General features: G+C 37.9%; 3 protein-coding genes across 8 annotated transcripts; all 3 read left to right on the top strand.

The window, feature by feature from the left end:
• The first annotated feature begins 173 nt into the window (after window positions 1-173).
• LOC120770353 (structural maintenance of chromosomes protein 2) lies at window positions 174-4,659 on the top strand. The gene is made up of 8 exons (XM_040097756.1): window positions 174-324; window positions 425-632; window positions 699-1,740; window positions 1,801-2,228; window positions 2,289-2,435; window positions 2,493-2,615; window positions 2,834-3,027; window positions 3,095-4,659. The coding sequence occupies exons 2-8, from the start codon at window positions 465-467 to the stop codon at window positions 4,533-4,535; spliced, it is 3,543 nt and encodes a 1,180-aa protein (XP_039953690.1). The 5' UTR covers window positions 174-324; window positions 425-464; the 3' UTR covers window positions 4,536-4,659.
• Window positions 4,660-5,003: 344 nt separating this feature from the next.
• On the top strand, window positions 5,004-6,447 carry LOC120770356 (hyaluronan-binding protein 2). 3 transcript variants are annotated; one of them, XM_040097762.1, is made up of 6 exons: window positions 5,004-5,227; window positions 5,309-5,453; window positions 5,530-5,637; window positions 5,753-5,874; window positions 5,969-6,153; window positions 6,232-6,447. In XM_040097762.1, exons 1-6 carry the CDS (start codon window positions 5,119-5,121, stop codon window positions 6,403-6,405), a joined length of 843 nt encoding a protein of 280 aa, XP_039953696.1. In that variant the 5' UTR covers window positions 5,004-5,118; the 3' UTR covers window positions 6,406-6,447. The 3 variants fall into 3 exon arrangements, with proteins under 3 accessions (XP_039953696.1, XP_039953695.1, XP_039953698.1); XM_040097761.1 differs by having other exon boundaries at window positions 5,005-5,227; window positions 5,306-5,453; XM_040097764.1 differs by having other exon boundaries at window positions 5,158-5,227; window positions 5,286-5,453.
• A 370-nt stretch (window positions 6,448-6,817) lies between these two features.
• Window positions 6,818-9,488, top strand: LOC120770354 (myb-like protein Q). Of its 4 annotated transcripts, none has more exons than XM_040097757.1 (3): window positions 6,818-7,033; window positions 7,579-7,755; window positions 7,866-9,488. In XM_040097757.1, exons 1-3 carry the CDS (start codon window positions 7,031-7,033, stop codon window positions 9,276-9,278), a joined length of 1,593 nt encoding a protein of 530 aa, XP_039953691.1. In that variant the 5' UTR covers window positions 6,818-7,030; the 3' UTR covers window positions 9,279-9,488. The 4 variants fall into 4 exon arrangements, with proteins under 4 accessions (XP_039953691.1, XP_039953692.1, XP_039953694.1 ...); XM_040097758.1 differs by having other exon boundaries at window positions 6,819-7,033; window positions 7,600-7,755; XM_040097760.1 differs by lacking the exon at window positions 6,818-7,033 and adding an exon at window positions 7,068-7,404 and having other exon boundaries at window positions 7,600-7,755.
• Window positions 9,489-13,552: the final 4,064 nt, after the last annotated feature.

Raw genomic sequence — 13,552 nt, 5'->3', positions numbered from 1 at the left:
AGCATATCATTTATTTAGAAGAAAATCAACAAAACTACTCAAAATAATGGCGAATATGTAAAAAATTGTGAAAATATACAATTAATTATTTTAATTTTTCATTTCAATTTTAAAATACAATAAAAGTGGCAACACAGCCAACGGTTGTTTGTAAGAAGAGGAAGAGTAAAACGAGAAAGGTTTCTATTTGTGTTGCTGTCTTATTGTTTGGGAAATAAAATTTCAATAATAATTTTAATATTGCATGCTAAACTGTGAAGATTTATGTTGTTAAATTGTTTAAAAATTATCCACGGATAAGCTGCAACACAATTGGCCACTAAAGTGAGTGAAGCGCTTGTTTATGCACAGCGCGCCGAAGACGCGCGCTAATTGTTTGGTTGAAATTCGTTGTGTGCATTATTCAGTTCCTTTCATTTTACAGATTACAATATTCATACAACCGGGAGTATAAAAGTGTTAGGATGTACATTAAATCTGTTATTATAGATGGTTTCAAGTCCTACGGACGACGCACGGAAATTCATGGTTTTGACAGCGAGTTTACAGCGATTACCGGCTTGAACGGTACAGGCAAGTCAAACATATTAGATTCTATATGTTTTGTACTTGGTATAATGAATTTGGGACAGGTATATTCTATTTTCTTAGCATTTATTTAGGGATTTTCTTAATGTTATAAAAACTTTCAAACACAGGTGCGTGCTGCATCGCTGCAAGATCTTGTATATAAAAGCGGTCAGGCGGGTGTTACAAAGGCTACCGTTACATTAATTTTCGACAATTCCGATCCAAATCAATGTCCACTGGGCTACGAAAAGTGTCGTGAAATCTCTGTTACGCGTCAAATTGTTGTTGGCGGTAAAAATAAATACCTAATCAATGGTAAACTTGTGCAGAATAAAAAAGTGTCGGATTTCTTTTGCTCAGTGCAATTGAATGTTAATAACCCGAACTTTTTAATTATGCAAGGACGTATAACCAAAGTGTTGAATATGAAGCCACAAGAAATATTATCAATGATTGAAGAGGCAGCAGGTACTAGTATGTATGAGACAAAGCGTGAGGCAACTACCAAGCTAATTGAGAAGAAGGATGCCAAAGTACGTGAAACAAATACACTACTACAAGAGGAGGTCGAACCGAAATTGGAAAAGTTGCGGCAGGAACGTGCAGCATATTTGGAATTTCAAAAAATTTGCCGTGACATTGAATATTTGACACGCATACATATATCTTATCGGTATCTGAAACAGAAAGAGGCGTTACGTTCTATTGAAGAAAATATTGAAAAAATAAATAATCGCATCGAAACATGTAAAACGAATATCAAAGATAATAATGCTGAAATAGAAAACATTGACGAAAAATCCAAAGAAGTGCAAGCACAAATTGATAATGATTGTGGTGGTGCACTGAAGGAAGTGGAAGAAGAACTTACGAAACAGGTCGTGGAAGAAGGTAAAATGGCGGGTAGTTTGAAATCAGCGCAAACTAGTATCGATCAAGAGCAAAAAAAATTACGCGCTTTAGAGAAAAATATTACAGATGATGAGAAAGCGCTAAAACAAAAGGAAACACAAATGTCAAAGGTGCACGATCTGTTTCAAAGCCTTAAAGAAGCTGATGAGCGCGATGCGCAAGCCTACGATGCGGCGCAGAAAAAATTCGAAGCTGTGACAAAAGGTTTGTCGGTGGACGATGATGGTCAGTCATGCTCACTGCAGGATCAACTAATAAGTAAGTTGATTATATATTTTATCTTGTCGGGGGATCATAATAATTTTGGTTTTTTTTCAGATGCGAAACAACAACTCAGCCAAGCAGAGACAACACTTAAAACTTCCAGCATGGAATTAACACACTGCCGCAATGTGCTCAAACAACGTGAGAACGACAAACAGTCTAAGGATACACTCTACGCCAAGGATCAAGAACTATGCGATAAACTCGAAAGTGAAATAGCTGGACTCAGCGCAAAAATGCAAGCCATTGATTATGAGGATGGCAGCTACGAGGCTTTGCAAGAGCGTAAAAATGTGCTACAAAAGGAGATACGCGATTTAAATCAACAACTGGATCGACGCAATGCCTATCGCTATGAATTGCAATATCGCGATCCTGAACCGAATTTCGATCGCACTAAAATGCGTGGTATGGTCGGCAAACTTTTTAATGTGCGTGATGAAAAGAATAATCTCGCCTTAATGATGACGGCCGGTGGCAGCGTAAGTGCCCTTAATGCCAAATTTAGTGATATATTTCTATTAATAAGCTCTCATTTTTAGTTATACAGTTATGTGGCGGATGATGACATAACGAGTAAGAAAATACTGCAGAAAGGACAATTGCAACATCGTGTCACCATCATACCACTTAACAAGATCACTTCACATCCGATTGATCAGAGCGTGGTTGATTTCGCACAAAGTTTGGTAAGTGAAATGAAAATTTTACTGTAGCCAGATTTTTTTTTTACCTGTTGCTTTTAGGTGGGTAAGGAGAATGTGCAGTCGGCTTTGTCGTTAATCGAATATGATCGTTACTTTGATCCGGTAATGAAATTTGTTTTTGGTCACACCTTGGTTTGTCGCGATTTGAATATAGCGAAACAGGTGAGTAAGACATTGTCTTTATTTGAAAAATATTTGCTGTTTTTTTATTTTTGTTTTTGGTTATTTATATTTTTTACTTATTTTTTAAATTTTTTATTTAATTTATTTTTCTTATTTTTATTGATTTATTTTTATTTATTTTTTTTTTTTTAATTTATTATTTATTATTTTTTTTTAATTATTATATTTTTTCCATAAATTAATTTTTTTTGTTGAAGGTCACTTATCATCGCAACATTCACTCCCGTTCGGTAACTTTGGAAGGCGATGTGGTTGATCCACAGGGTACGCTTTCTGGTGGCTCACGCCCGAAAGGCAGCAATGTCTTGGCTGAATTGTCGGAAATTAAAAGATTGGAAAGAGACATTGGCACGCGCAAAAAGGAGTTACATAATATTGAGCAAAAACTACGGTAACTGTTTTTTTTTTAATATTTTTTTTGTTGTAGTAATTAGAAATTATTCCTTCTCCTCATCTAGCATCACAACAGAAGCAGCACGCAACTACAATCGCATCAAGGAGCAACTGGAGCTGCGCCAGCATGAGTTGAACGCCTGCAAGCAGCGTTTGGCGCAAAGCACATTCCAGCAGCATCAAGAAGAAATGAAGGCAATGCAGCTGCAAATCGAAACACTCGAAGGTGATCTTGTCAAGGCGCGCGAAACGCAGAAGACAGCACGCAACAAAATCAAAGATATTGAGGCAAAGCTAGCCGATGCTAAAGGTTTTCGCGAACGCGAGCTAAAAAAGGCGTCCGAGGACATGAAAACGGCAAAGAAGAAATCCGAGGAGTCACGCAACAATTGGAAAAAACGCGAACAAGAATTCGAAACATTACAATTGGAAATAGAGGAGTTACATAAAAGTATTAAAAAGACCACCGAGCAGCGCGACTCTATGGTTCAGAGTATTGAGAAACTGAAAACGAATCTGGAAGAACTGCGTACTGGCAGTACAAGCATCACAAAGGTGGTGGCTGAATTGAAGCATCGCATCAAAGAGCAAAAAGATAAAATCAATTCGCAGAATAGAGAGCTAAAACAATTGTTGGTTAAAAAAGAAAAATTGTCTAAAACCAATCAAGATATGACATTGGAAATTAAGAAAAAGGAGAATGAAGTCAATAAGGTGCGCAACGATAGCAAGGACTCATTTCGCAAAATCGAAACTCTCGAGGAGAAGTATCCTTGGATATTGGAGGATCGTGAATTTTTCGGCACGAAAAACACCCGATATGACTACTCCAAAGAAGACCCGATAGAAGCGGGACATAAATTGAGCGTTATGCGCGAACAAAAGGATAAAATGGAGCGACATATAAATCTGCGTGCTATGATACTGTTAGATCGCGAAGAGGAGCAGTATCAGGAAACAATGCGTCGCAAAAAAATCGTTGAGCAGGACAAAGAAAAGATAAAACACATCATTTGTAAGATGGACGAAAAGAAACGTGAGAAAGTTGAAAAAGCCTGGAAGGTTGTCGATGAGAATTTCAGCAGCATATTCAGCACATTGCTACAGGGTGCGCAAGCACGTCTCAATCCCGTCAAACAGGCAGGTCAACTGTTCGGTTTGGAGATAAATGTCGGTTTCAACGGCGTATGGAAGGAGTCGCTCAGCGAACTCTCCGGTGGTCAACGCTCATTGGTTGCGCTATCGCTAGTTTTGGCGATGCTTAAATTTTCACCCGCACCGCTATATATACTCGACGAGGTGGACGCAGCGCTGGATATGTCACATACACAAAATATCGGCAACATGTTGAAGGCGCATTTTACCGGCTCACAATTCATTATCGTCTCGCTGAAGGATGGCATGTTCAACAATGCAAATGTGCTGTTCCGCACCAAATTCGAAGAAGGCGTATCGGCTGTTACACGCACGGTCAATGCGAAGTTGACGCAACGCGGACGTAAGTGAAATGCGTGTGCCAACACAGCAGCGTTTTGCATGTTTATGTTATATTATATATTAAGAATTTATTAACAAATCACACACGCTAAAGAAAAGAAAAAATAAACACTTTTGGTATTAATACAATAAATGTGCGTTTTAAGCTCAGGTGTGTGCCTGAAAGTGAAATGTTAGGTAATGTTGTCTGCTGGTTAATTTATATATTAAATGTAACACTTAAAAAGAACGCATAAAATTTCTTTTGTTTTACAACAACCCTTTACATTTTCCAATTATCATTAACAGTTCATAGCTTCACTCAACTTTGATGTTTTCTAATTGTGTTGAAAGCACTAAAAATGTAAAATATTTATTGTTTTTGCGCTGTACACTGCGTTCAGACGAAATGGCGCGTACACTGCGATAATTTCAATTCAAATAAGTATTGTTTTTTAAATTACACTCAAATGTTGACAGAATTTTTATTTGCACAGCTTGTGAGTTTGACGTGGAGTTTCTTATAACTTAGAATTTCTTTGTATCCAACATACCAAAACGACCTGGTCAGCTTGCAATGGGGTCTCAGTAGTGTTATATACACTCGTCTAAAATGCGGTTGTTGAATATTAATACCGTGGCGTTTCTATTACTTAGTTTTGTGGAGTATAATTGTGCAACACCTATTGTTGGTGGCAAAGTAATTTATAATCCAGGAAATGGTAAGTTCTAAATTTACTTAAGGTTAGGCAACTTGTTCACATGATTTATGTTTTGAAGTTTTGAATTGAAAATTTTAGCAGCACCTAAGTATCCTTATATGGTTTCCATACAAGAATTGCATAAACCCATTGATTCACGGGGCGTTGAAGAGTTTCGACATTTCTGTGGTGGCGCTATGTTGAATCGTTGGTGGTTCGTGACTGCAGCACATTGTTTTTTGCGCAAGTAATTAACTATATATACATATGTGTATTTATTTATCTGTAAACACTTAAAAAATAATAATTTCCTCCCATAAAAGAAAGTTAGCGCGCATATCAGCCGTTATCGGTCATGAAAACCTCTCAAGCGCCAATCAGAATAACAGTCGCTACGCCATCGAACGTGTTAAGTTTATTTACTATCAGCCGTAGGTATTTCCATTTGCTAAATTTTAATATACACTTAAATTTTTTTCTTAATTATGAATGTATGTACATGTGTACAAACATTGTTTGCGCTTCTGTTGTCATTGGACTTGACAGTACAAATATTCAAAATGATATTGCCTTGGCACGCTTGAAGAAGTCATATGAACCGGAGCTGAATTTAATCAAACATGCCTTTGGCACTTTACCGTTGCCTGACATGAAAAATTTAAGCGGTGGTGAGTGCTTCTTGATGAAAATACCTTTTTGCTTAAAACTCATATATGTCTGCATTTAACTTATTATTTCTTTAACTCGCACTTCGGGCTGCAGTTTCCTGCCAAATTATAGGGTATGGTGCAACACAATATGCTGGGGAATTACAAAACAATTTGATTGAAGGTGAGGTGAAAATAATTACAAAACAAGAGTGTAGCAATATTTTGGGCAGAATATTGGCACCACCACATGATGAAACTACACTCTGTGCATTGGGTGATAATCAAGATACTTGTCAGGTATGGAAGCAGTATACAATGTTTCTTTTAAGAGTTTAGTTACAGACGTCGATGTGTATTCAATGTATTTTATTGCAGGGAGACAGCGGTGGACCTTTAATATGTAAAGTGAGTGATGTTCCTTACATATGTGGTATTGTATCGCATGGACTAACTTGTGGTGTAACAGGTGTACCCAGCATCTATACAGCTATAGTACCTTATTTGGAGTGGATTACATGGATAATTAATGACAAAGTTGAAGATAGCTGAAAATTACACAAAAAATAAATCGAATAAATTTAAACAGCGGAAGCTTGCAATTATTTTATTTCCTATTTATCGAGATCGATAAACGCAGGTTAATATCCGTCAATGCAAATTAGTTTGGTTTGACGTTGAGGCTAGATGAAATATTAAAATATTTGTTTAGCAAGCTGTTGAAATACCATTAACTAATGACTTTAAAGACGCTTGTGTTTACTGTGTAAAGAAAATTAATATTAATAACATATATTTCCTTACAAATTTATTACTTTCGCTTTCTATGCTACATCAAACATTGCACGTAATGATACGGTGCTGGTAACACTTACTTGTGTCACATTATGATTTTGAAATTGTTATCGATTGCTGATTGTGTATATCGACAGCGCAGTGAGCCACCATGGAAGACGGACGGTTCGTGAGCAGAGCGCTGGCAAACCAACAACAAATACAGTATGACACACACGACAGACATACATGAAAATGAAAACGACGAACGTCGACGGCAACGACGATTGACTGTCGATTGTCAACACGACGGTGAATCAAGTGAAATATATCGCTAAATACCTGCAGCAGAAAATAAACTTTAGCGAAAAATTGATTTGATTATTATTTGCAACGAATAAAAATGGTAAGTGTGTGTGGCAAATAGAATCTAAACTAAATTCTATAACTGTGAGCTAAGTAACAACAGGCCACTGATTGTCGGCGGTCGGTACCTGTCGCCAAATACTAGGTGTCTGCGAAAAGTCCATAAAAAATCACAGATTGTGTGTTGGGTGAAAAAATCGGCAAAAAAAAATAAAATGTTAATAACCAGCACGGATCATGTGTGTATAGCAGTGGAGCACCAGGTTTCTGCCAATGGAAACAGTCTACCATTGACGCATACTGCTCCAAGTGTGCATAATATATTCACTTAGTGTGACAGTAAATAAACCGTAGTGTGAGAAGTTTGCCGGGTGACGTCTGACAATTTAACTAAATGGCTGCTGAGGTATTGTACGTACCAATAATAGCGCTTTAGCTCTAGATTATTATGAAGTCTTATGTTATGTTCGTATGTATGCATAGATTTATTGTAAATAAAACGATAATTACTTTGTACTGTTGATCGAAGAAGTATTTTCGTGTGAAATATCCAGTTCTCGCCTTTTTTCGTTTCTTAATTTCAAGGTTTTCAATATTTTATTCAAGGATCGTGTAACGAAACCGCAGAAGAAGATGCTTATCACACTGTTGCGTGAAACCAAGTACATGGAGGGGAAAAAGGAGAAGGAGTGGTACTGGGAAAAGATACAGGCAGCGCTAAACACAATTGGACCCAAGAAGACTATTATACAATGGAAGAAGGTGAGTTTTTGTGATTAATGTTATGAATGATTATTCATTCTTTATGTATAATATAATTAAACTAAAAATTTTGTTTTTGTTACCCTCGAATTTCTTAAACCTATCAACAGTGTTGGCGTGATATGCGTTTGACCACGCGTAAGAAACTTGCCGAATTGAAACGCTGCCAATTGGCAGGCGGGTCACCGCCTCCGGGTATCGAGCTCAACCAAGAAGATAACGACATTATTGACATTGTAGGCACTGAATACTTTTACGAGGAAATGAATGGCGAATTGAAGCCGGAAAACTTTATGTCGGGCTTTGATTATGTGCCGGAACATTTTTGCGATGCCATTTTAAGCGCTGCTGCAGTATCCAACGGTCAGCAACAGCATATGCAACATCAAAAGGAGCAGCAACATGCAGCACAACAGCAACAACAGCAGCAGCAGCAACAACAGGATCATGCTAACAATGATGCCGAAACAAATGATGCACCCGGTTCATCGAATCACACCGATACGCATGGTGGCGCATTTCAAACACCCGGCGTTGGCATGCAATCGCACAACGGTGACCACGTATCCGGTAGTAGTTCGTCACAACAACACAATTCTATGCCACACCTGCAGGCATTCCATGGTGGCCTGCACTCGCATCTGTTGCGCCGCCAACAGCATGCTGCCGCTGCAATGCAACGAGAATCCGCATTTGAGGAGAAACTCTTGCAATTCATGCAAGACGCTTTTCCAAAGAAAAGCAAAAAACGGAAGAATCGTGATCCCGATAAGCTCTTCTTGCTCTCACTCTACGAGGAGATCAAACGTGTGCCCGAAGAGATACGACTCGATGTCAAGGGCGAACTTATACAGGTGCTCAAAAAATACCAGAAAAAACCACCGGGGAAACAGGAGAAAACCCAATCACAAACACATGCACAATCCACAGCGTCGTCAACGAGCAAACAAAGTACGAGCACCACAAATGACAAGATACAATTGTCACAGCACGCGCAAATAACGCACAGCATGTATCAGCTGCAAAAGAAATATGAGAAAACTGAAAAAGAAGCATCGCCACAATCTCAAGTCGAACGCGTATCGGCTTCAGCCGTAGCGCTACACGCACAACAACAATTGCCACACACGCTATTCCAATTGCAAAAGAAATATGACGAGGGCGCCGAAAAGGTGCATCAGCAGAATGAGCAGCGCAAACATGTCGAGGGTAGTCATCAGCAACATAACAGCCATCAACAGGCGCCGGCACCACCCACCAGTGAACAACATCTACATCATCCACAAATGGCACATGGCATTATGTTTCCATTGCCACAAATACGCAACGAACAACCGTCGGCGCAACAACATCATGCACACAATCCCCACCAGCAGCAACAGCAGCAGCAGCAGCAGCCGCAACACAATCCACATCAACAGCAAACGCAACAACATCATCCGCCCACCATATTCGGTGCAACGGCCACCGCCAGCGCCATGAGCAGCGAACGGCCAGCCATGGCGTATGAGAATGTCGGGTGAATGCTGAGCCGTTTGTGGGAAGCCGCCTGGGAAGGACGTGTGCACGCAGCGCCGGCGTCCGTAGCGGTTGCACAGCACGAAATATAAACTGCGCCGCGCCCGTTTGCTGTTTGCTAACGACGCACACAATTTCTCTACATACATATGTACATATATTATTTACTAACATAAAATATTAGTATAAAATATTGAAAAAGCAAAGAAAAAAAAAACACTAAAATGAAAATAACTCGAAATTACTTATACATACACATAAATAATATATGAGTAATACAATATAATTGTTAATATTTGTAATGAAAATGATCAGCGTTTGATTTATATGCATTCTTCTACTTCACCACTCTAGTGCTACATATAATTATTATTATTAGCGGTTTCTTTTTTACAATTTTAATTCAACTAGGTGTGTGTTTGGCTCCACGTGTTCAGTATGCGCTTGCATCCACATAAACAATAACCGTTTGATTGATATGCTGAGGATAAACGCACTCAACAAAGCGTCGCTGTGATGGGATTTGTCATTTTGCTTGACATTTGTGTTATTTTTTTTTATTATGCAAAATGATTTTTTGTTGTTTTGCCCGTAAAATTGTAATTTTTACGAGCCAAATGTATATAATTAATGTGCTTGAGTGGGTAAATACTATAATTTTGGGTGTAGCGGCAAGTGGCAAGCGGCAAGCGTTTAGACTAGAACTAGTTATGAATTAGTGTTACAGTACAATTAATTAAACTAAAAATACAACAATTGATTTATGCGCAAAAATACATGCACACATACATACGTGTGTGGATATGTGTGAATGTATGTACATATATTTGTATGTGTATATGGATATGTGTATGTTACTTTTAACATGATTTCTTTGAAGTTACATAACCATTTTTTTTCTATATTCCATTATTGTTTAGTTGTTGTGGGAAATTTGAAAATAAATTGCAATAACAAATAACATAACATTTGAATTCCTTAGTATAATTTTATTATTAATTTGTTTTGCATTATTTGCATGTACTTAAATATAATTATTAATTGGGTGCTAAATTTTTATTTATTAAGGCTGGCGTAGAAATACAGGTGGGCTTGCTTGTTGATAAATATTTCATTATGCAATAATATACATATAAATAATAAATAATCGTTTAATCGCACATCATGCGCAATAATTAAATTAATTTACTAATAATGCTTTTATTATGTAATCATACAGCATCAATGCGAAAAGGAAGATATACACGAAATATTAACATAATTATACCCTGAACAGGATACATATTTTAGGTTACTCCAAACAAACATAAAACTACAGGTTGTTGTGGTGGCGAAAGTCTGACGAGCTGACAGTCCTTGACCGTAGAAAATATCGGCATCCGTTCCTGGTACGTAAACCCGACTGACGTGAGAAATACAGATCCTTTGTAATGTCATATGAAGGTTCTTTATTAATACATGCTGAAGCTTACGGGACGTTAACGCTTTTTACGTAGTATAAAAGACACTTGATATCTAGACTGATACTTCATCTAGCCCCTTGAACTGCGAATCTCCTAGTTATTTAAGCCGAGTTCTAGATAAAGCTGGACCTAAGCAGAGGAGGTTTTTCAGCGTCTCTCTCACGCCTACTCTCATGTACTTTCTACATATCTCTATGTGGCCCATATGGCTCGCTTGTGATGCCAGTAAGCTGTGATCTCTGACTAGGCCAACAATCGTCTTGCAATCCTTTTGAGACCGTGTGAAAAGTTTAAGTATTTTCCTTCCGATCCCCTGGAATTGTTCTTTTTGATCCTACATGCTTTCAAGACATTCTATCGTACTCTAATCCGTCTATCAGTCTCTTCGGAAATTTCGCTATGTATCGTTTTAAACTCCTGAACTGGTTCGATAGTCAAACGAATGTCAGTCTTAGCAATCTCATTAGCTATTTCGTTTCCCGGAACGTCCATGTGGCCAGGAACTCTGTTGCGTTTGACACAATGTGATTTGAGATTATTGCTTTAATTAATGCTTTGTTATCGACGTATATTTTGATATTCTGGCACATACTGCACTATTTCAGAAGCTTGAAGAGTCTGACTTCGCGCAATAAATCCCGGCGCTCACTCCATCAGTCATTCTTTACAAAATTTTCTGCGTTGTTAGCTATAACAGTAGCTTTCTTATCGCAAATACTTCTGCCTGGAAGATCCAGCAGCTTGAAGCGTCGCCGGAGATCTAGATCCACTCAATAGATCCCGGCGCTCATTCCATCAGCAATTTGTGAATCGTTCGTGTGTGTGTTAAAAGTTCCACTAGTGGGTTGCGTGCCCCTGCGCCATCCACGTTATGGCAACGTGACTTGAAACCTTTTCCACCAGATAAAGCGTGAAGGTATCCGGTCTATTTTAAACACCGACTCCCTCTGTTTATATTAAGTCTGCCACGAATTTTGGAGTACCCAAAAGAAAAGGGTCAGCGTGACGAGCTTTATTGATTTAGTGATGTCCGTCTGTCGGTATACATATACAAATCCCTCGGATCGATCTGAAATCTTGCACACCCCCTTTTCTCCCCAAGAAGCTATACAGTTGTCGAAACTGTGGATGTTGGACCACTATAGCATATATGTAACTGTCATACGAAATTACCCATCAAAATCATGTCCTTGTATGGCTGACTTTTACTATATTAAAAGTGAAGATAAAGATATTTTTATACGCTTTCCTTAGACTGTCCCTTTGGTCGAATATAAATCTGGAAACGTTCGGAGTCGTGTTTCCATCTGATGAAACTACTAGAAAGTTCAAAAGTTGGTAATTTTTTTTGGACTAATAAAATCTGTATTGAACCGTTACATATCCAAATGATTTTCGAATTAGTGACACCATTCTGCTATATGTTGTGCCTGGTAGCCATAATTACGTTTTTTTTTATGGAACCTCTGCTTTTATTTGTGGTCACTGGGTGCAAGGGAGCACCCTTTCCTTTTCTATCCTTTTCTTTTCGTTCCTTTCCTTTTATTTCCTTTCCTTTCTTTTCCTTTCTTTTCCTTTCCTTTCCTTTCCATTCCTTTCCTTTCCTTTCCTTTCCATTCCTTTCCTTTCCTCTGCTTGCCTTTTCTTTCCTCTGCTTGCCTTTTCTTTCCATTTTTTCCTTTATTTTACTTTCCCTTTACTTTCTTTTATTTCCTTTTATTTCCTTTCTTTTCTTTTTCTTTCTTTTTATTTCCTTTCCTTTCCTTTCCTTTCCTCTACTTGCCTTTTCTTTCCATTTTTTCCTTAACTTCACTTTCCCTTCATTTCTTTTCATTCCTTCTCTTCATTAGTTTCCTTTCCTTTCCTTTATGCTCTTTCACCTTCGACAGATATATTTCCAGTAATTTCCATCGTTCGCTGAATCTCAGAATCGAGAAGGAGAAGTGTTTGGTCGCTAATCCTAGAACAGTCACTTCATTATAAATCCCATTTGGGGTCAATTAGTTAAGTCCGACTCAAATATCATACCTGCGATCCTTCGTTTGTTTCTTCGTTTCAAAGTCACATGCGTGAGACAAGCAAGATTTGAGATGAATAGGAAGTGTTAGAAACACAAATTTCTACGAGTTTTATTTGCTTTTTAAAGTTACCGTTATATAAGAGATCGCACGACTCGGAAAGAAGCATATGGCGCGTGTTGCGAAAATCGAAGAAAACTTGATTATTTTATTGGGTGCGGCGAAAATCAATTGCGATCAAATATATAGAAAACATATACAACGATATGCAAACATATCTCGTTATTACATCATTTCGGCTAAGGCAATGTACGAGCTTACAACTGTCGCCTCCGCGTGTAAAACAAATCATTAAATGTGAAATTTCGCTTATAAAATGCATAAACACAATAAAAACTAGTTATCAATGAATGAATCAATGCATGCTGTATGCGTAGTTGTTGCTATTGTTGGTCCATCAATCAGCAACCCTAGTTCAACGTTAGGCTTACAGGCAGTTATGAGGGCTGTCCAGCAAGGGCTACTTAAATAATTGCTTATTTAAATTTGAGTGTCATTGCAGTTAAACAAATACCCATAAAATACTGTACACTGCTGTGCAAAATATTAGCGTTACATGTGGGACTCGCAGAATTCTGCTGACTAACGGATAGATAAAAAAAATTTTGCAGAAATCAGCACTCAAACGCATGAGCTCCTTGTGGTTTTTCTTAATGTGTGTTAGAACTTCTTTAGATTATCAACTTAAGTGGAAATTTTGTTGGTAGTACAGTAAATACTTGATTACTTGAACCATAT

This window comes from Bactrocera tryoni, chromosome 3 (assembly GCF_016617805.1).
Source record: "Bactrocera tryoni isolate S06 chromosome 3, CSIRO_BtryS06_freeze2, whole genome shotgun sequence".
NCBI lineage: Eukaryota > Metazoa > Arthropoda > Insecta > Diptera > Tephritidae > Bactrocera > Bactrocera tryoni.
Note: the sequence above shows the minus strand (reverse complement) of the source record. Positions and strands in the feature narration are given on the sequence as shown.